The following is a 19,926-nucleotide window of genomic DNA, read 5'->3' as shown; positions in this document are numbered from 1 at the left end:
TTGAAAGTAGTGGAGTGGTTAAGTAGGCTAAGAAGACTTGGATAGATCTGCTTTTGTTAGTATTTACATTGTTTCTTTTCACAGGCTAGCCGTCGTTTAAATCTTAATTTGGGGGTTTGTCTTAATTACAGGTGGATTTTATCCAAAGCTAAGAAGGATGACACTGATGATGAAATTGCCAAATACGACGGTGAGAGTCCATTTGATTTACATAGAATAGCAGATTGAGGCTTCACGTGTGGTTTCTATATTGTCTCTTAAGGCTGGTTTGAAAAGAGTATGTATACATTTTAAGATTTTTCGTTGGAAGCTTTGCTGTCTGTGTGTTCATAGGGTTAGACCTGTTGACTGCTTTGCACCATAAAATGGAGAGGTAATGTGTCACCTGTGGTGCTGTCTATTGGAAATGGAAGGTCTTTCTAGGTATTGATGAAGTGAACACGCTACAGGTTTAAAAACCATATCCTAATACTTGTCACGTGTGTGTGGTTAATAGGCTAGCTCTCATAGGTAAATGGAATAGGTTAAAAATTTGCCAGTATGATAGATGTGCACAACTTGGAGTTTTGCTTGTTACCATTTAAGGGATCTTCAAAGGCATAATTAGGAAGTGGATTTTTTTCTGATGTCTTACAGGAAAGTGGGAGGTAGATGAAATGAAGGAAACAAAGCTTCCAGGTGATAAAGGGCTTGTGTTGGTGTCTCGGGCCAAGCATCATGCCATCTCTGCAAAACTGAACAAGCCCTTCCTGTTTGATACCAAGCCTCTCATTGTTCAGTGAGTGAAATGTTTGCTTGATAGAAACTTCCCAGATCTCAGGAAATTATTACTCTACTCTAAAAAATTACAAGAATAATTATATATTACAGTAGCGGGTTTGTGGTGTATTTAAGTATCTTGTAATCCAGTATTTTTTTTCCTTCCCAGTAAATTCTTTTGAAACAGATTGACTTATTTTTCTCCTGATAGCAAATGATCAGGATTTTACACTGGGAATCTGCATTAAAGTTTTGTTTTATTTTAACTTACATTTGGGGGGTGGTTGGGTAGCCATTCAAAAGCAATAGAAAATGAGGGGCACCTGTCTGGCTCAGTCGGTAGAGCATGCAACTCTTGATCTTGGGGTGTGAGTTGGAGCCCCAGTTGGGTGTAAAAATTACCTTAAAAAAAAAAAAGTCTTCAAAGCAATAGAAGATGGAATTTTTCTTAAGGATGAAAGTATGACCTGTGATAAAACATGGGGGAGAGGGGAAGTAAATTAAGAAATTTGATCTTTCAGAATGCCTTACGGTTTTCTACTTTTCTCTTTGAAATCAGATATGAGGTTAATTTCCAAAATGGAATAGAATGTGGCGGTGCCTACGTGAAACTGCTTTCCAAAACCCCAGAACTTAACCTGGTAGGTCCTTCCTGTTTCCTTGTGGCCACCCACAATTGTCTTTTGAGAATCTTAGAGAAAAGGAAAGAGAATCTTGTAAGACCTGGGAAAATGAAGGCCTCCTCTCCTACTGTTGAAATATTTAGAGGATTGGGAATATTGACTTTGACTCTTCTTTGGTTTTTATTTGAAATGTGAATTTCAAAGCCATCGTGCCTTATCCCTGATTTCTGTTCTGTGTAATTTTTAGTTTTGGCAAAACTTATTTGTTTGTTTTATGAAAGAAGCAGTAACTATCTAGATACATGCATTACTCTTTTTTTTTTAAGTACCTTCGTATATCTTCATGTAAAGTTCTCTGGTAATTTCTGGTTATTCCTTTTCACTGGTATCTATATAAGCCTCGTAAATGAATTAACTTTTTCTTTAAGGTGCCAAAAATTTACTTGGGATTTTATTAGAGGAAATAGCATACTTTGAAAGTTTGCTTTTGAACACTTTGATTGAGTCACTTAAAAATAATTCATTTTTGTTTCTGAAGGATCAGTTCCACGACAAGACCCCTTATACGATTATGTTTGGTCCAGATAAATGTGGAGAAGACTATAAATTGCACTTCATCTTCCGCCACAAAAACCCCAAAACCGGTATATATGAAGAAAAGCATGCCAAGAGGCCAGATGCAGATCTGAAGACCTATTTTACTGATAAGAAAACACATCTTTATACATTAAGTAAGAAAACATATTAATTTGGGGGTTTTATGGCACTATACATTTATCATCTGTTTAATTTAAAGATCGCACATCTACAGAAGACCCACGCCTGCAAATAAGAGTCTCTGTTGACTTAATATCTTAGTGGTAAAAAGGACTTAATTTCTCAGTGCTAAGAAAAGCTTCTTTTCCCGTAGGTTAAATTGAGAAGTGGGGTTTGAGACCGTTCTAAGAGTAAGCTTTTATGTTCCATAAAGAGCTTTGCTGATTCCCCTCATTTTCTCCCATTGTGTATTTTGTTGTTGATAACATGTTAAATAATGGGACACAATAGAAATATATGTACGTTTTTTTCAAATTATCTTTCGATTGAACTTTGGGTGCTCCAATACCTAGATAGTTGGGGTTTGTGTGTGTGTGTGTGTGTGTGTGTTTAAGATTTTATTTGTCAGAGAGAGCACAAGCAGGGGGAATGGTAGGGCACAGGGAGAAGCTGGCTCCCCGCTGAGCAAGGAGCCCGATGCGGGACTTGATCCCAGGACCCTTGGGATCAAGACGTTTAACCGACTGAACCACCTAGAGTTGAGTTTAATCATTTGGATGTTGGAATGCATTTTTTATTTTATTATTATTATTTTTTAAGGATTTGTTTGTTTGTTTTTGAGAAAGAGAGAGAGACCGTGCAAGGGAGGTGAGAGGCAGAGGGAGAGAGAGAGAGAAATCCTCAAGCACACTCTGCACTGAGCCCAGAGCCTGGCATGGGCTCGAGACCAGGACCTGAGCTGAAACCAAGAGCCAGCTGCTTAACTGACTGAGCCACCCAGGGGCCCCTGGAATGTGTTTTTTATTTTAATGAAGCTTTTCCTGCTGGTTTGAGTATATGTGGACATGTCTCTTTTCCTAAAGAATACAGTAACCTTTTTTCTGTATAACAAAAGTAACACATGCTCTGTATAGAACTCAAAAGCTAGAAATAAGCAAAACAAAAGACATTTAAAATTATCTGAAATATCAACATTGTAGTATGTATTTGGCTATATGTGTATAAACACACATAATGTTTTATTAAAAGTTGAACGTGCTAGGGGCGCCTGGGTGGCTCAGTCGGTTGAGTGGCTGGCTCTTTTTTTAAAGATTTTATTTATTTATTTAATTGACAGAGAGAGAGACAGCGAGAGAGGGAACACAAGCAGGGGGAGATGGAGAGGGAGAAGCAGGCTTCCCACTGAGCAAGGAGCCCGATGCGGGGCTCGATCCCAGGACCCTGGGATCATGACCTGAGCCGAAGGCAGACGCTTAACCGACTGAGCCACCCAGGCTCCCCGAGTGGCTGGCTCTTGATGTCAACTCAGGTCATGATCTTGGAGTCGTGGGATTGAGCCCCGCGTCTGGCTCTATGCTCAGCAGGGAGTTGCTTGAGGATTCTCTCTTTCCCTCTCCTTCTGCCCCTCTCCTTGCACACATGCACGTGCTTTCTCTCTCCCTCTCAAATAAATTAAAAAAAAAGTTGGACGTGCTATATTTCACTCTCCTCACAAAAGTAGGAATCTCTCTGTGAGAGTACATATGACTGATAATTGCTGGTCTCATGATCACTGATGTCAGTGGTATGGGCACCCCTTGCTTTCCATAGTATTCTGGATGTGCCTGGACTTAGTCAGGTGCCTGTGAGACATTTAGGTGTGGGATCCAGGCTTCAGAGGAAGTCTCACTTAAGATACCTTTATGGACTTAAAGTTCCCCTGGACTCCAGAAGTACAACCGTAAGTAGACATGTGGTTTAATAAATAAGATCAAAAGCTTGTGTACTTTGAAATTTTGGTGACATATATGGTAGTAGTACCAATTCAAAAAATGAGGAAATGGGCTTTTTTTTTTTTTTTGCTCAAAGGTGATGGTTATAATAAATTAACTTATTTGCCTGTTGACTGGTGTGTAACCATTTGTGTCAGACTATTATTGCATGAGTTCTTTGGTGTTTTGATGTTTTTAATGTCTATAAGTAGTCTTCTGGCATTTTAAATTTTATGTATAATTTGCTTTAATTTTAAAATCCTGAGGAACTAGCATTTATGATTTACAAATAAGGAAGAGACAGTTAACTTACATAAGGCTCCAAGACCATGTTCTGACTGACACCCTGAGGTCATTACTCTGTGCTTCCGTTTTCTATTAGAAATATGATCTGCTGTGGTAAAGAGAGCTTGGGGAATGAGTGGTTAATTTATTTTTTTTTAATTGCATTTCATTTTTTTCAGTCTTGAATCCAGATAATAGTTTTGAAATATTAGTGGACCAATCTGTTGTGAATAGTGGAAATTTGCTAAATGACATGACTCCTCCTGTAAATCCTTCGCGTGAAATTGAGGACCCAGAAGACCAGAAGCCTGAGGACTGGGATGAAAGACCAAAAATACCAGATCCCGACGCTGTCAAACCAGATGACTGGTGAGTCTTTGCAGTGCAGCATTTCATATGTTCCACATGGCTTAAGCAACTCAGTGTTGGCTGAGATCTCATAATTTCAGTAATCTGTGATGCTGTCTAAATGGTAGGAAAAATGGAGACCACTATAGCTGAAAAGGGGCAATAATGGTCATCTGGATTGCCTAATACCATTTTACAAGCCACAAAATGCTGAAGTTGATGAGTTTGCCTGTGGTAACATGGGTGGTTTGTAGCAGAACCTTTCTTGGCCTGGCTCTTCCAGTGCTTTTATGAATTAACATTTGAAAGTCTTGAAATTTTATTTATTTTTTTAAAGATTTTGGGGCGCCTAGGTGGCTCAGTTGGTTAATCGTCTGCCTTTGGCTCAGGTCATGATCTCAGGGTCTTGGGATCTAGCCCTGTATCAGGCTCCCTGCTTAATTTTTATTTATTTGAGAGAGAGAGAACTCATGCGTGCACAAGTCGGGGGGTGGAGGGGTAGAGGGAGAGGGCTCCCCTCTGAGCAGGGAGCCCAAAGTGGGGCTCGATCCCAGGACCCTGAGATCATGACCTGAGCCGAAGGCAGTTGCTTAACCAATGGAGCCACCCAGGTGCCCCGAAATTTTAAATTTTAATTTGAAAAATAACCTTTTCCCCATTAAATAACACTCAAGACATCTCTGCTCTGTATTGGGCAATGGAATACAAAGCCACAGGGATACCAGCTGCCCACATGACTCCCAGTCCAGTTGTAAGATAGGCAGGTGAAGTTGGCATGTATGTGGTGAGTGATCTAATAGTAGGTATTAGTAAGTGACCAGAGCACCAAGTATACCTGGTCCAGAGGTGGTTTCTTGGAGCAGAGCAAGTCAAACTGGGACTTGGAAGTCGGGTAGGAGTCAAGCAAATGGTGAAGATGGGAAATGATATTCCCAGCTTGTGCAAAAGTAGAGGAGTAGGAGTGAGCTTGACATGTGTGAGTGAACTTGAGTATACGCTGTGTAGCCTTTCTTGTAGGATACGAATTGGAGAGTGAGGAAAAGTGAGAACAACAGGGTTGTACTCTTGTGTATGGCCGTGTTTGAACTCCGATACAGTGACTTTCAGAAATGTCAGGAAGTGACAAAGAGCCGTTAAATTCTAGCTGATGTTTTTCCTTTCTTAAAGTATGTGTACCTGAACTTTTATGCTGCACTAGTGTAAACGCTGAATTTATTTGTGTATTCATGAACATAGATCTGGATTCAGCCTATTTTAGTATCAGGCTCCTTAACTAGCGGATTTATTTTGGGGGTAGGAGTGTGAATGTTTACTTCATTAAAAGGGCCAGCTGAATGTTATACAATGTTCTCATGCAATTAATTTAAAACAAGCATGAGTCAAAAAGAAGCATAATCCTGATAGAGGATAGAAGATGTTTTTGCTTACCTGTTAATATGGTATGTTTCATAGTAACTGTGTAAAACTTTGAAATTAGTTACTTGATGAACTTTTATTTTAAGAGTAATTGTTTGAGTTACAATTCACATACTAAAATCCACCCTCTTAATTGGTACAATTCAGCAGTTCAGTATATTCACAGAACCATCCTCACTGTCTAATTCCAGAACATTTGTATCACCCAAAAAGAAATCCATACCCATTAAGCGGTTACTTCCTGTTTCCCCCTTCCACCAGCCCCTTGGCAATCACTAAACTACTTTCTATCTCTGGATTAACCTATTCTGGACGTAGCATACTGTAATGTATGACCTTTTGTGTCTGGCTTCTTTCACTGAGCATAATGTCTTCAGGGTTCATCCATGTTGAAGCATGTGACCGTACTCCATTCCTTTTTCTGAGCGAATAATACTCCATCGTGTGATAACCGCCACACTTCATCCATTCCCCGGTTGACTGACGTTTAGGTTGTCTCCCTGTTTTGGCAGTGGTTATGAGTCCTGCTGCTATGAACAGTCGTTACAGATTTTGAATGGTTCTGCATTTTCATTGCTCTTAGAACAGAATTGCTGCTGTTTTTAACTTTCCCACCAGTAACGTTATGAGAGTCCTGGTTTCTCCACATCCTCGCCAGCACTTGTTTTTATCAGTCATTTTTCTTACAGCCATCCTAGTGGGCATGAAGTGATCGCTTATTAGGGCTTTGATTGGCACTTCCCTGATGGCTAACGATGTTACACATCATTTCGTGTGCTTGTTGGCCCTTTGTGTATCTTTGGAGAAATGTCTATTCACATCCTTTGCCAGTGTTTAAGTTGGGTTGTCTTTTTATTATTGAATTGTAAGAGCTCTCTATTCTGAATACTAGACCACTATCATAGGAATGAATTATTCTCTTCTATTTTCTAGGAGGAATTATTTTAAATTTTGAGATTAAGTGTGACTGAAATATTTTCAGATTGCCCTGTTTTAGATTCATAACGTGGGATCACATTGTGATTTTTCGGTCAGTGTTGTCATAATTAGCTTTTTCTTTTGTGTTTAAGGGATGAAGATGCCCCTGCTAAGATTCCAGATGAAGAAGCTACAAAGCCTGAAGGCTGGTTAGATGATGAGCCCGAATATGTACCTGATCCAGATGCGGAGAAGCCAGAGGATTGGTAAGAGCTTCAGTTAACTTTTTAAATTACTGCTTTTTTATTGAAGTAAAAGTTAATGATTAAATATAGCCAAGTGTCCACCTTAAGTGTAGAGCTCAGCAAATTTAATTACGTGTTTGTCTTTAATGCATCTGTCATGAAAAACCCTTGTTACTGGAAATGCAGGAATAAGATGATACTCCAGTGACACAGAATGACCCTGAAAGCATTACTGCAGGATTTCAGGGGAGCCCCGGCGTGGCCATCCTAGTCCCGCATCACAGAATCTATTTGTAATTTGTCTGTGTCTCCACAGGGATGAAGATATGGATGGGGAGTGGGAGGCTCCTCAGATTGCCAACCCTAAGTGTGAGTCGGCCCCTGGGTGTGGTGTCTGGCAGCGACCTATGATTGACAACCCTAATTATAAGGGCAAATGGAAGCCTCCCATGATTGACAATCCTAACTACCAGGTTTGTGCCTCCTGATGGTTGAGTTACCTCATTGATCTGTTTGTTTGGATAGAAGTTTTGTCTATAGCGAGGCTGCGTGGTTGATCACTGTATTCAAACAATTGAATTAAAAGCAAACTTGAGGGGCGCCTGGGTGGCTCAGTCGTTGGGCGTCTGCCTTCGGCTCAGGTTATGGTCCCAGGGTCCTGGGATCGAGCCCCACATCGGGCTCCCTGCTCCACGGGCAGCCTGCTTCTCCCTCTCCCACTCCCCTTGCTTGTGCTCCCTCTCTCGCTGTGTCTCTGTCAAATAAATAAATAAAATCTTTTTAAAAAAAAAACTTCAGGGGTGCCTGGGTGGCTCAGTCAGTTGAGAGTCCAACTCCTGATCTCAGCTCAAATCCCAAGAGTCAGGGTGGTGACTTGAAGCCCCGTGTTAGGCTCCACGCCCAGCTAAAAAAAAAACAAAAACCCAAAAAACAAACTTCAGCATTGAGAGAGAGCTTATATGCTAGGTGTTGAAAAAACACACCTAGGGACTGGAAAGAGGTTTCATAATTGCTTTGTAACTTGCGTTTAAAAACAGAAAAGAAAAATGGAAAGCTTGTTATTTGGGCACCCTGCTGTTGTGTGGTATGGGGTGTTGCAGCCACTGGATCCAGACTGGCGATCCGTGGGGTGCGGTGGGTAGGGCGTGGAGACGGGAGGGGGCTCCCTGACCCCGAGTCCGCCCAGTGCTCCACCTCGGTATCTCAGCTGTGAGAAGACCGCACACATGCTGGTGTTATAAAGCTGCAGCTCTGCCGCAGACGTAACCACTCAGACCTTGGTCTCTTCGGTCTCTGTCTTAGTCACATGATTTGCCATCATTAATTTCCACTTTGTCCCCCTTTACTTTATCTTATTTTTCACAAAATATTTATTTCAGAGAAAAAGCACGAGCATGCAGTGGGGAGGGGTGGGAGAGGGAGAGAGAGTGTTAAGCCATCTCCGGGCTGAGCGTGGAGCCTGACATGGGGCTTGATCTCAAGACCCCAAGATCACGACCTGAGCCCAAATCAAGAGTCAGACATTCAACCAACTGAGCCATCCAGGCATCCCTGTCCCCCTTTAAAATGTAAGGTATGGGTGTGTGTCTCTGTGCATATGCTATGTGTATACTTTTCTGTTTGTAAGTGTATTTTTAGTTGTGTATTCAAGCAATGAGATAAATTAAAATTGCCCTTGAATTAAAACCGCCCTTTAGCTGTTCTGTGGTTGGCCATTTGGGTGGATTGCCTTCCACCCATTTTTGCTTTCAGAGTCTTTGCTGCAGTGATCACCCTTGCGCGTGTCTGGGTATGTGTGGTAACTATTCCTCGAGCTAGTTACCAAGAAGTACAATTGCTGGTTGAAGGTCACGTACATTGCGAATCCCCACTGAGCAAGCCTGTGCTTGTTCAAGGCTATTCGTTGATAAGAGTCTTGTTGGAATGTGCCAGGCAGAGCGAGGTGTTGGTTTGGGTCAAGGTCAGGGTTGAGGTTAGAAATTGAAAGTAGTTGGAGTCCAGACATCTTCATCGTTTTCTCCCTGGTACTCAGTTACATTTTACAAAGTCAACACTACCGTCACTGATCATGCAGAATTGGTCTTAACTCTTATTTGTGTTGTTCATTATCTGAAATGTTGTGTTTCTTTTTTTTTTTTTAAAGATTTTATTTATTTATTTCACAGAGAGAGAGACAGCGAGAGAGGGAACACAAGCAGGGGGAGTGGGAGAGGGAGAAGCAGGCTTCCCGCTGAGCAGGGAGCCTGATGTGGGGCTCGATCCCAGGACCCTGGGATCATGACCTGAGCAGAAGGCAGACGCTTAACGACTGAGCCACCCAGGTGCCCCTATCTGAAATGTTTTATTTATTTGAGAGAGAGAATGAGATAGAGCATGAGAGGGGGGAGGGTCAGAGGGAGAAGCAGGCTCCCTGCTGAGCAGGGAGCCCGATGCAGGACTCGATCCCGGAACTCCAGGATCATGACCTGAGCCGAAGGCAGTTGCTTAACCAACTGAGCCACCCAGGCGCCCCTATCTGAAATGTTTTAAAAAAATATATATTTTTTTTTTCCAGGGAATCTGGAAGCCCCGAAAAATACCAAATCCGGATTTCTTTGAAGATCTGGAACCTTTCAGAATGACTCCTTTTAGTGCTATTGGTTTGGAACTGTGGTCCATGACCTCTGACATTTTTTTTGACAACTTTATTGTTTGCGGGGATCGAAGAGTAGTTGATGATTGGGCCAATGATGGATGGGGACTGAAGAAGGCTGCGGACGGGGCTGCCGAGGTTCGTGCTCACTTGCTTCTTAGGCATTTATGTCTGTTATTGCTGGTGACAAATTGTTCCTTTTGTGGCAGGCAATCTTCTAGGATTTGTCTTTTCCCTTATTTGAGAATATTGGCATAAAATGTGGGACTGGATGCCTGCTAAAGACAAAATACTGGGTGTTTGGACATGATTTCGTTAGTCTAATGTAATGGCTTTAGATTCCCTATTTGTGTTAGGGTAGGGTTTTTTGTTGCTTTTTTTTTTAATTAACGTGCTAAAATATGTTTAACAAAATTTGTCATTTAGGGTATTTTAATGCACTCTTAAATGTTGAATCTTGGTTTACCAGTATATGCAATTTTCACACAATTGGCCACATGGTCGAACTGTGAGTGGGGGAGCCAGAGGTACTGAGCAAGGAGTTCTTCATTCACTGGCCCTGAGGTTACGGGGGCCTCTGGCAGATGATTAAGAAACCCGTGTTGACATCTGTGAAAGGGAAATCACCTTGATGATAAGAGTGGGGGGAAAATGGAGGCTTTTCTCTTATTTCCTTTTTATATTGTCTGAATATCTTGGCTCGAACCCTTTGACAAAGGAGGAGCCTGAGTAGTGCCACGCAGAAATTGAACAGTGCAGCCTATATTTGGTGTCAAAACCGAGGACCTGAAGTCTGTCCTATCCTGTTTTTCAGCCAGGTGTAGTGGGGCAGATGATTGAGGCCGCTGAGGAGCGCCCGTGGCTCTGGGTGGTCTACATTTTGACCGTAGCTCTGCCCGTGTTTCTTGTTATCCTCTTCTGCTGCTCTGGAAAGGTATGAGTTTTTCTGTTTAGTCACTTTTATATATTAGTATAACTAAGATCTTTTGCCTGAAGTTTTCTCGGCAATGACTGGGTCACATCTGAAACCTTAGTCACTGCTCTCAGTGGCCATATATTGTGCCCAGGTGGGAGTAGGATTTACAGCCCTTCGGTTTCTAGTAGTATTTAAGCCTGCTGTATTACTCTTCCCTAATATTTGGCAGCAGTTTTCTGGAAAACAAAAATAAAAAACCCAACAACTTAGATACAAAACCAGCCATCTGGACCCAAACCAGCTTTTCCTCCTTGTCATAGCTGTTTGTATTCATATACTTTATAACAGTCTTTGATTTTTTTTTTTCATTATCCATTCTTCCCTCAGCATCCCCACGCTCCCTCCAAAAATACATGTGGGGGTAATCCAGCCTTATTTTAAAGTTTTTCTAATTTAGTCTTTGTTGCATGCAATCCAAAAACCAGGAAAGAAAATTTTGTTTAGGTGCTCTACTTCTATTAAATGAGGATTGTGTTTCACCTTGCATTCGATGTTTTGTAACCTGATCCCCAAGTTTCCTTTTTCAGTCTTCTCCCCCCACCACGCTTCTGTCTGCGTGTCTGTGCCTCAGTCATCTTGACTGTTTAGATCTGCATGTTCCTGCCTCACCCCTTTGTTCTTACTGTGCCTTCTGCCTTTGACACACACACATGCTCACTGAAGAGAGAGCTCTCGGGGCAGGAATTCTTCCTTAACATTTTTATTTATCTATGCCAGTATATGGCCTTGTGCAGAACTTTATTCATAGGCATTCAATAATTATGTGATAATGTAGTACATAAAAATGTGAACAAAACTGTTGGTGCTTTGGGGGAATATTTCAGAAACAGTCCAGTCCCGTGGAGTATAAGAAGACCGATGCTCCCCAACCAGATGTGAAGGAGGAGGAAGAAGAAAAGGAAGAGGAAAAGGACAAGGGAGATGAGGATGAGGAGGGCGAAGAAAAACTTGGTAAGTAGACCCCAGAATATATGCTTTACGCCAAGACCCTAAGATGTTTCAAACTCAGAAGCAAGTGACGATGCTAAAGATTGCCTTAGACTCCAGAGGTGTGTCCTAAGGCTACTGGTCTCATTATCAAAAACAAGTATGAGGTTTTGCTCAGTTTGTTGTACTTTTGGTCTCTGTCTCAGAAGAGAAGCAGAAGAGTGATGCTGAAGAAGATGGTGGCACTGCCAGTCAGGAGGAGGACGACAGGAAACCTAAAGCAGAGGTAACGGCAGAGGGTGTACGTATTCCAGCCCGAGCAGCTTGGGGGAAGATGCATTTAAGTAGGGGCTTATTTTCAGAGAGTAATTTTCATGGGCTGTGGCAGTAAAAAAAAAAAAAAAAAAAAAAGCTAGAATTAATTTTGTAAGAGTGGAATTCTTAGCAACACAGGTACACATTTCCTTGGATCATTTTAAACTACATCTGAATCTCAGAAGTATTTTTCTGTGCTGCAGATGGTTTTCTGGAATAAGCAGAAGGTTTCAGGGGAAAACCAATAAAATGTTTGCGAAAATGGTAACTTCAGGTTATTATTGAACACGTCTGTCTCCTCTCTCTCCCTACTGTGCCCTGAAAAAGTATTTCCTTCCCTGGTGGTCTAGTGGTTAGGAGGAGAAAAAAAAATATTTCTTGAACAATGATTTCATTGTATTCTAAAATTTTTGTCCGTGTGGCTTATGGATTTGTTCATTCAACAAATATTTATGGAGTGCCCATCATGGGCTGCACATTGTCAGTGAACAAGACAAAGATACCCTTCCTTTGGGGGGCCTAAATTCCATTGGGAGGAAATTGACAATAAGCTGTAGGCGTTATAAGGAAGTAAATGAATAGTATGTTAGGAAGCGATAGGCCATGAAAAATAAAAGTAGGACAGGAAAAGGTATTGGAAGTACTGGAGGTGGGATGGGATGGGTTGCAGTGTTAGAGATGGTAGGCCTTGTTGAAGAGGTGACCCTGGGGCAGACCGGAAAGAGATAAAGGACTTTGCCGTAGAGGTGTCCATGGGAAGAATGTTCCTGCGGAGACAACAGCCAGTACGGAGGCCTGAAGTAGTAGTCTAGAAGACCCTGTGGCCAGTAGAGTAGGGGCCGGAGGAAAGCAGGGTGGGGAAGGCTCCAGAGGAGGTGGGGCCTCCTAGGCCGTGGTGTGGGCTTGGCTTCTTCTGGTGAAATGGGCAGCCATCTCAGGTTTTGGGGCACAGGCGTGACAGGATCTGCTTAGGCTGGCTGCCGTGGTTTCTACAGAATCAACGAGGCCAGGTTGGAGGCTGCTGCGATAATGCAGGCGGGATCCGCGGGATCCCCGGGATCCGGTGGCTCCGAGCAGGGTGATAGGAGAGTGTGAGAACTCACTGGGCTTCTGGGTCCAGATTTGGGTGCATTGGATAGGATGTATGAGGGAAAGAGAATGATCTACACTTTCCTTGGGGCCCTTTTCAGTCTGCTCCTTCCTGGAAAACCCTATGCAGTTTCCATTCCAGCTTCTACAACTGCCCCTCCATCGATAAAGGTCAACGCTGTTTCTATTTTCTTTGGCTATATTCTGTGTCAACTACGATGTAGACTTTCAACTAGATGTGCTTCTTTCAGGCAGGGACCGGTCTCACACACATATTTTATATTCCCCAATCTTCCTCACTCTGTAGAGTAGGAGGAGCCCTGGGCTTACAGTCTTGAGTGTTGTGTGGGGCTCTGCTAGGATCATCTTCCATCCCCTGAGATCCTAGCTTTCCCAGCCTCAGAACGGGGCCGATGTGCCCACAGGCCAGTAGGTTCGGTTATTCAGGATTCAGCAAGATCACGTGGGAAAGCAGGGCATCTGGTCCTTTTTAAAGCAAATGTTGATGGGTTAGATTGAGGAAAGTGGATGTTTACAGAAAACCATACAGACTAAATTAGAGCACACAGAACCCTGCCACCTCTGAGATAGCCATTGTTTTTGGTGCATTTTCTTCTAATCATTTTTCTTCTCTTATTTGGTCCTCAGATGGGTTACCCTGAGCCTGGCTGATCTTGAAAGCTTGGTGAAGTTTTAACTTGTTTAAAGCATGCTAATTATAGCGAATTTTTTATTTTTTCAACCAACAGGAGGATGAAATTTTGAACAGATCACCAAGAAACAGAAAGCCTCGAAGAGAGTGAAACAATCTTAAGAACTTGATCTGTGATTTCCTCTCCCTCCCCTTCCCCTGCAAGCGTGGTCCTAGGAGAGGGCCTGGCACACCTTAGGTTGAAACTCAGAAAACCTCCAGACGTCACCATCGACAGGCTCCAGTCGAACACTAGCCCGTGTAATTGTAAACATCTAAGCAGTCAGTAATTGCAGTTGTGACATAAAGGACCCTGTTTCTGTAGAAAGCAAGCATATAACATTAATGGTTGTGAAATGTAACATGAAGCAACTAACTCGTATTTTTGTTTTTGTTTTTAAACATCCTTGTTTTTTAAAATAGAGTGATAGAACTTTGCCAGTCTTTAAAATCTTGGCTTAATTTAATATATTAATCTCTCCATGCAGAAATAACACCAACCTTTAGAAATGCTAGGGGGATGAATTGCAGTTTTTATAACCAAATTTGTTTTTTAAGTTTGGTATTACAAAACATTCAAGTGTTCTCTGTCCCTTAAAATGGATAATCATGTTGAAAGTACAGTCGTTACGTGGTTATAATCTTGTTTGGCTTGCTTCCATCACCCAGTTTCTCTTAAGGAAACTGAGGGGATGGACTGGATGGAAGCCCAAATTTATAGAAAGGTTCTGTTTCATTTGTATTAAAAATAGACATACAGAAGAAACTTTTCCTCTTGATGTTGGTTAGACCATACAGTGCGTGTGTTCTGTTGCCCTTGGAACAGCTGTGTTCCCAGACAGTCAGTGGAGGAGGTGACATAAGGTGGCACTCGGGCAATCATGCTTCCCAAACTGGGAGAGTCTGGGCTCCAGCCTTCCGGAGCAGGTGGCTGTGTAAGGAATGCTCCCAGGGCACGGGAGCTCCCAAGTAGATGCAGATGTTTTCATCACTTCTTCCACTGTGTTGACACTGTTTCCTTCCCTGTTGCCCCAGATCCCCGGCTTTCTCCTCTGCTATGCATTTTCTTCACAGCGCAGCTTGCAGTCCGTCGCTGAAAATGATTATAAGCTCCGCATAGTGTTAAGCTTTATTGTGATTAAGTGTATGTTTCTTCTTCCTTTTTTAAGCAGACCCACACCTTTCCAGGGTCAAAGTACAGGATAGAATACTGTCTTTCATTTTTATCCATTTCTTTTACTCTGTGTAAAGACTTGAGAAGTCTGAGCCAGAGGTGAGCCAATTCAGAATTGACTGTAATTGAACATAGGCGAAAAGTATTTATGGGAGGAGTGACATACAGCATGAATTTTCTGATTTTTTTTTTTTTTTTAGCTGCTAAACTTTTTAAGTCTTCATTTGCAGTTCATGTAACCTTTGTGTCTTAAATTACATGATAAAGCAGTCCTGTTGAAAAGAAATTTTTTTGTTTGGGTATGTGGCTTGTAGAATTCTTTAAAAAGTGATCTTAGATTTGTTTTTTTCATGTGGAATGCAGATGGGTGCTATCAGAGCCTCTCCCCCATCACTATAGTGTAATATCATTATTACACCACACTGAAATGTATTCAGAGTTGTTTTAGCTTTATTCTTTCTTCAGAGGTGTTTCAAATGTACCGGTGATACTGTTTCTTGCACTGAATATATAAACACTCCAAAGTGTTTATATTGGGGAGATTTGGGGAGGAAGTATATTCGTAAAAGATGAAGGCTGTATCTGTTTATTTTGTTTATCTTCAATTTTTTACTGGTTCACTGAAATTCTTACGAGGGTGGGATGAATTTTTCTTGCTGTTCAGTGCTTTATCCTTTTCATCTGTTGTTCTGTGGTCACAGTGACCTTAGCTATGTAGCAGACTTTCCCAGATGTATTGAGTGCAAATAAACAGTTACTTAGCAAGACCTGAAAATATGTCTGCAGGTTTCTCCTTGAAGCAAATGTGTGGGATTATTGCATTTCCAGAAACCTGCCTTCACTGACCGTTGACGTTACATCTCGTGTCTCACTTAACAGTTTCTTCCAGCCCAGCTGTGGAATGACAAGTATAAACTAGAGTGTTCCTTTGCCTTTCCAGGATTACTTAGCAAAGTTTGTCAAAAAAACAAAACAAAAGTCTTTTCTTGGTTCTCTTTTTCACTCTTTGTTGAAGGTGCACCCTTCCGATTAAATGTCTGACACATCAGTGAATGACCAGCAGTGTTTAGCTCTTCAAATGCACTTACATTATAGTTTTACGTGCTGGCTGTCTGTCACAGTGTTGTAAAATGCCCACTCCATCAGATGTGTTCCTCGATTTCTCTTATCCACAAAATACTCTCCATTTTTCTCAGATTGTCACGTCACTAAATGGTATTACATTAAAGCCCTCTGTTAAGTGTCTGCTTTTGACTGAACTTCTTCATGGTAACTTTCAAGTCAAGTGTTTTACTGCAGAAAATGTGAATGGTTGAGTATTACTTCATGTCTTCATGTGGATATGATCCAGTCAATTCAGTGTAGATTCTGCCGCCTTTTTCTGCTGGATTGGGGGTCAGCAGTTTCTGTTGTATAATAGGGATAGCAGCTCAGAAGGGGGGGGGGGGGCAGTAATTTGTAGATTTTTTTTTTTTTTTTTACGATTTTATTTATTTGACAGAGCACAAGCAGGGGGAGCAGCAGAGGGAGAGGGAGAAGCAGGCAAGGATCCAGAAATGGGGCTCCATCCCAGGACCCTGGGATCATGACCTGAGCAGAAGGCAGATGCTTAACTGACTGAGCCACTCAGGCCACCCCCTCTTTAAAAAAAAAAAAAAAGTTTTATGATAATATTCTTTAAGATATATGGGAGCCATTGAACTTTTAAATTTTTATTAGAGAATGTTCAGAATCAGACTCCCATCTTTTACATATTCTTAAGTATTTCAAGGATATTTTTGAAAGTTAGACCAAAACTTCTTAAATATGTGCTATAGGCTTTTGGATTGCTTACTGAAAGAGAAGTACACAGTGTAGTACTCTTAGTTACTATTATCTCCCCTATTAGAAAATTTAATTCTAATGTAAAATACATATGTTTGAAGACTTGGAAAAAAAAAACTATTGATGTGGCCTTCATGAGCTCTAGACACTTTTGCCTTGGGCCACTTGTATTTATTTTTTACTGCATTTGTATAAAAATAATACTTGAATAAGAACTCATTTTTTTTTCCCTTCTGATTTTAAAATATTTTTGTGGGCCCTAGTAAAATGTTAATGTAACAAATGTTTGAGCTGTTGGTGGTCCTGGCACCTCCTGTTTAACTTCTTAGCAATTAGGGTGCCCATGACTGTTTCTTGTATCTCTTGGGCCAAAGCAGGCTTAGTTACCTAGTTTTAGTACGGAGTCACTGCTCCTGTTTTTTTGCCCCAGTCTCCCACCCCCTATGCCTACTGGTTGTAATGCTAAACGTAATTGTCTCTGGTTGGATTTTGTTGAGTGACTCAGTTTAACCTAAGCCACCATCCTTAAATGGCAGGCCAGGCTCCCTGTTGTTTTGGCTGAAACCTCATCCTTTATAGTTCTAGTCCCCACTAACGGAGCTAGACTCTTCTTCACACCCTCCTCTTCACATCTGCTGGGGCTTTTTTTTTTCTTAAGTAGTACTTAGGAAACTTGTTCAAACTTTTATATTAAGTGGAAACTGCGCCCCAGTGATTCAGAATGGTGCAAGAGGAAGCCTCTTCCAGTCTTCCAGCTCACTCGTGGACAATTCCGACCAATTATGAGGCCGGATGTAAGGAATGCGGTCGAAAAACAGCTGACACTGAAAAAGCGTGACTACTTTGGAGTTTATGAAAACAACTCAAAAAGGCTGCAGGGCAGAAAATGGTGAAGCGCTGTAGTGCCAGGGGGCCGTCTGGGTCGGGCGGTTACGCTCCGCGGCGCGGACTGCCCCTTTCCTCCGCGGGCCCGGAAGGGCCTGCCGGCGAGGGGTGGCCTTTGGGACCGGCTCCTGTCGGTCATACTTGGCCCCGTGCCCCGCACTGAGGCCCGCCCAGGGGCTTCCCTCCGCCCCTCACTTCAGAGTTCCTTTTAAACTCCGCTCGGGAGCCCCCGCGCGCCTCTTGCGTGCTCGCCCCCGCCCCTCGGGCGGCCCGCTCTTCCTGCTCTGATTGGCCGCAGTGCCTGCTCATCAGCCGTGACGCCGGGGTCGCCCGCCGGGGCCCCGCCCTCTTCCGAGAGCCCTGAAAACAATTTTAAGATGGCGGCGGCGGCGGCGCGGAAAACAATGGGGCCGGGGCGGCGGGGACAGGCCGAAGCCTGAGGTGGGCAGCGAGCGCCGGCCCGGGTCGGGCCGAGCGGGGCCCGAGGAAGAGCCGCCGCCGCGCGCGAGCCTGCTCCGCAGCCCGCGGGGCCATGGCGCGGCCGTGAGGCGGCCGGGCCGCCGGCGGGGAGCGGAGCCCGCAGTGCCAGTCGGCCCCGAGAGGCCCGCCCCGGGCCCGGCCCGTGCAGCCCGCGGCCCATGGTGCTGCCCACCTGCCCCATGGCGGAGTTCGCGCTGCCGCGGCACAGCGCGGTCATGGAGCGCCTCCGCCGGCGCATCGAGCTGTGCCGGCGCCACCACAGCACCTGCGAGGCCCGCTACGAGGCCGTGTCGCCCGAGCGCCTGGAGCTCGAGCGCCAGCACACCTTCGCCCTGCACCAGCGCTGCATCCAGGCCAAAGCCAAGCGCGCCGGCAAGCACCGGCAGCCGCCCGCCCCGGCCCCGGCCGCCGCCCCGGCCCCGGCGCCCGCCACCGCCCCGGCGTCCGCCGCGCCGGCCTCGGCCCCGCGCCTGGACGCCGCCGACGGCCCCGAGCACGGCCGCCCGGTCGCGGTGAGTAGGGCGTGGGGAGCAGCCCCCTGTCCGCGAGACGCTGCCCCTGACGCCGCCCGGCCGCCCTGAGGCTGCCCCGGTGCCCGCAGCTCCTCGGGTCTGGCTCGGGGCGGGGGCGGGGGGGAGGCTGACATGGCAGGGACTGAGCGGTTGTCATCTGCGGGAAGTGGCACTGTGGCATTTACTTTGGGAGAACATGACCGTGAGGACCTTACGTTCAGGCCCCGGCTGGGGGGCTGGGGAACGGTGGCTGAAAGGTAGCTCTTCCAGGCTTGATTCCAAATTTTCATAACTTTTTTGGGGAACAGACTGGCATAGAGTTACCTCTGATAGTGGCCTCATTTATTCTGCGAATATTTATAAGGTCCTTGCTCTTTGAAGAGTCCGGGCTTACATATGGAAATAAGTCGATCCGCAGTTGTCCAAATTAAACTGTTCTGAACGGAAAAATCCAAAGATCTTGAGAAATCGTAGTAAAAGGCATAATACTGCTCATTGAGTTGCAAAGAAAGTATTGCCTGTTTAGGCAGCGCAGAAATGTGTGAACTTGTGATTCCAGCAATATTGTTGACAATTCCCGTTTTAATTTTTAAGCCTCTTTAAAATCTCTGATGATGTTAGAGAATTTGTTGGTTAGAGGTTTACCTCCCTGAAACTGATTTATAGAAGGAAGATAATAAGATTTTTTGTTGTTGTTGTTTTCATGGTGATTTAAAGTTTAAAACAAGTGTTACCAGTCTAGTTTGTTCTGTGTGTTTTTTAAATTTGTGCCTTTATTACCTCTCACCTAGGCTCTTGCTGTACTCTTCCCTGACTAGGCTTCAGTCTTTCTTGCTCTCAAGTGCTCTGCCCCCACAGGTCCTGTGCTCTGGTTGAATTCTTTTCCCCATTCCCTCCTACACTGGGCTGCTGGACATTGCATTACTAGTTGTATGGACTAGTCCAGCCTAATGAACCTCACTTACTCCGTCTGTAAACTGTGGTCGTCATTTAGCTGCTTATCCTCCAGGGTTCTTCTAGGACTCCAATGAGTGCGGATGTGAAAATATTTCATAAGGATCCTTCTCCCCTTTCAGAATCCTGCCATCATCCTTCAGCTCGTCTTCCTCTTCTTTAAAGCTAGTTTCTGACCACCCTAGCCCACAACCAGAGTCTTCTTTGTGAAAACATTTAGAAAAGGTATGGTCTGTGCTATTTATTTTTAGCACATAGTGGTACTGCTTTAAGTCATGGCTTGCCAACTAGACTGTAAGCCCTGGGAGGCAAGGGGCAGTTTGGCTCAGTCCTGTGTGCGTAGGCCCTCAGCACATGTTTGTTGAG

At 43.8% G+C, this 19,926-nt stretch overlaps 2 protein-coding genes across 3 annotated transcripts in view; both read left to right on the top strand.

Moving 5' to 3' along the window:
- The window catches only part of CANX (calnexin), a 33,202-nt gene extending 17,052 nt beyond the window's left edge, over positions 1–16,150 (top strand). For both annotated transcript variants that reach the window (XM_036097103.2, XM_078067650.1), the window contains 12 exons: positions 132–190; positions 637–778; positions 1,319–1,400; positions 1,921–2,113; positions 4,354–4,543; positions 7,009–7,122; positions 7,418–7,574; positions 9,656–9,871; positions 10,548–10,667; positions 11,534–11,660; positions 11,843–11,922; positions 13,790–16,150. In XM_036097103.2, coding sequence (XP_035952996.1) covers positions 132–190; positions 637–778; positions 1,319–1,400; positions 1,921–2,113; positions 4,354–4,543; positions 7,009–7,122; positions 7,418–7,574; positions 9,656–9,871; positions 10,548–10,667; positions 11,534–11,660; positions 11,843–11,922; positions 13,790–13,843 — 1,534 coding nt within the window. In that variant the 3' untranslated portion in view covers positions 13,844–16,150. The remainder of the gene's footprint in view (positions 1–131; positions 191–636; positions 779–1,318; positions 1,401–1,920; positions 2,114–4,353; positions 4,544–7,008; positions 7,123–7,417; positions 7,575–9,655; positions 9,872–10,547; positions 10,668–11,533; positions 11,661–11,842; positions 11,923–13,789) is intronic.
- A 1,830-nt stretch (positions 16,151–17,980) lies between these two features.
- MAML1 (mastermind like transcriptional coactivator 1) overlaps positions 17,981–19,926 on the top strand; it is a 40,213-nt gene continuing 38,267 nt past the window's right edge. The window contains exon 1 of the mRNA XM_036097098.2: positions 17,981–18,606. Within this exon, the coding sequence (XP_035952991.2) occupies positions 18,253–18,606 (354 nt within the window). The 5' untranslated portion in view covers positions 17,981–18,252. The remainder of the gene's footprint in view (positions 18,607–19,926) is intronic.

The sequence above is a fragment of the Halichoerus grypus genome, chromosome 2 (assembly GCF_964656455.1).
Source record: "Halichoerus grypus chromosome 2, mHalGry1.hap1.1, whole genome shotgun sequence".
Taxonomy (NCBI): Eukaryota; Metazoa; Chordata; class Mammalia; order Carnivora; family Phocidae; genus Halichoerus; species Halichoerus grypus.
Note: the sequence above shows the minus strand (reverse complement) of the source record. Positions and strands in the feature narration are given on the sequence as shown.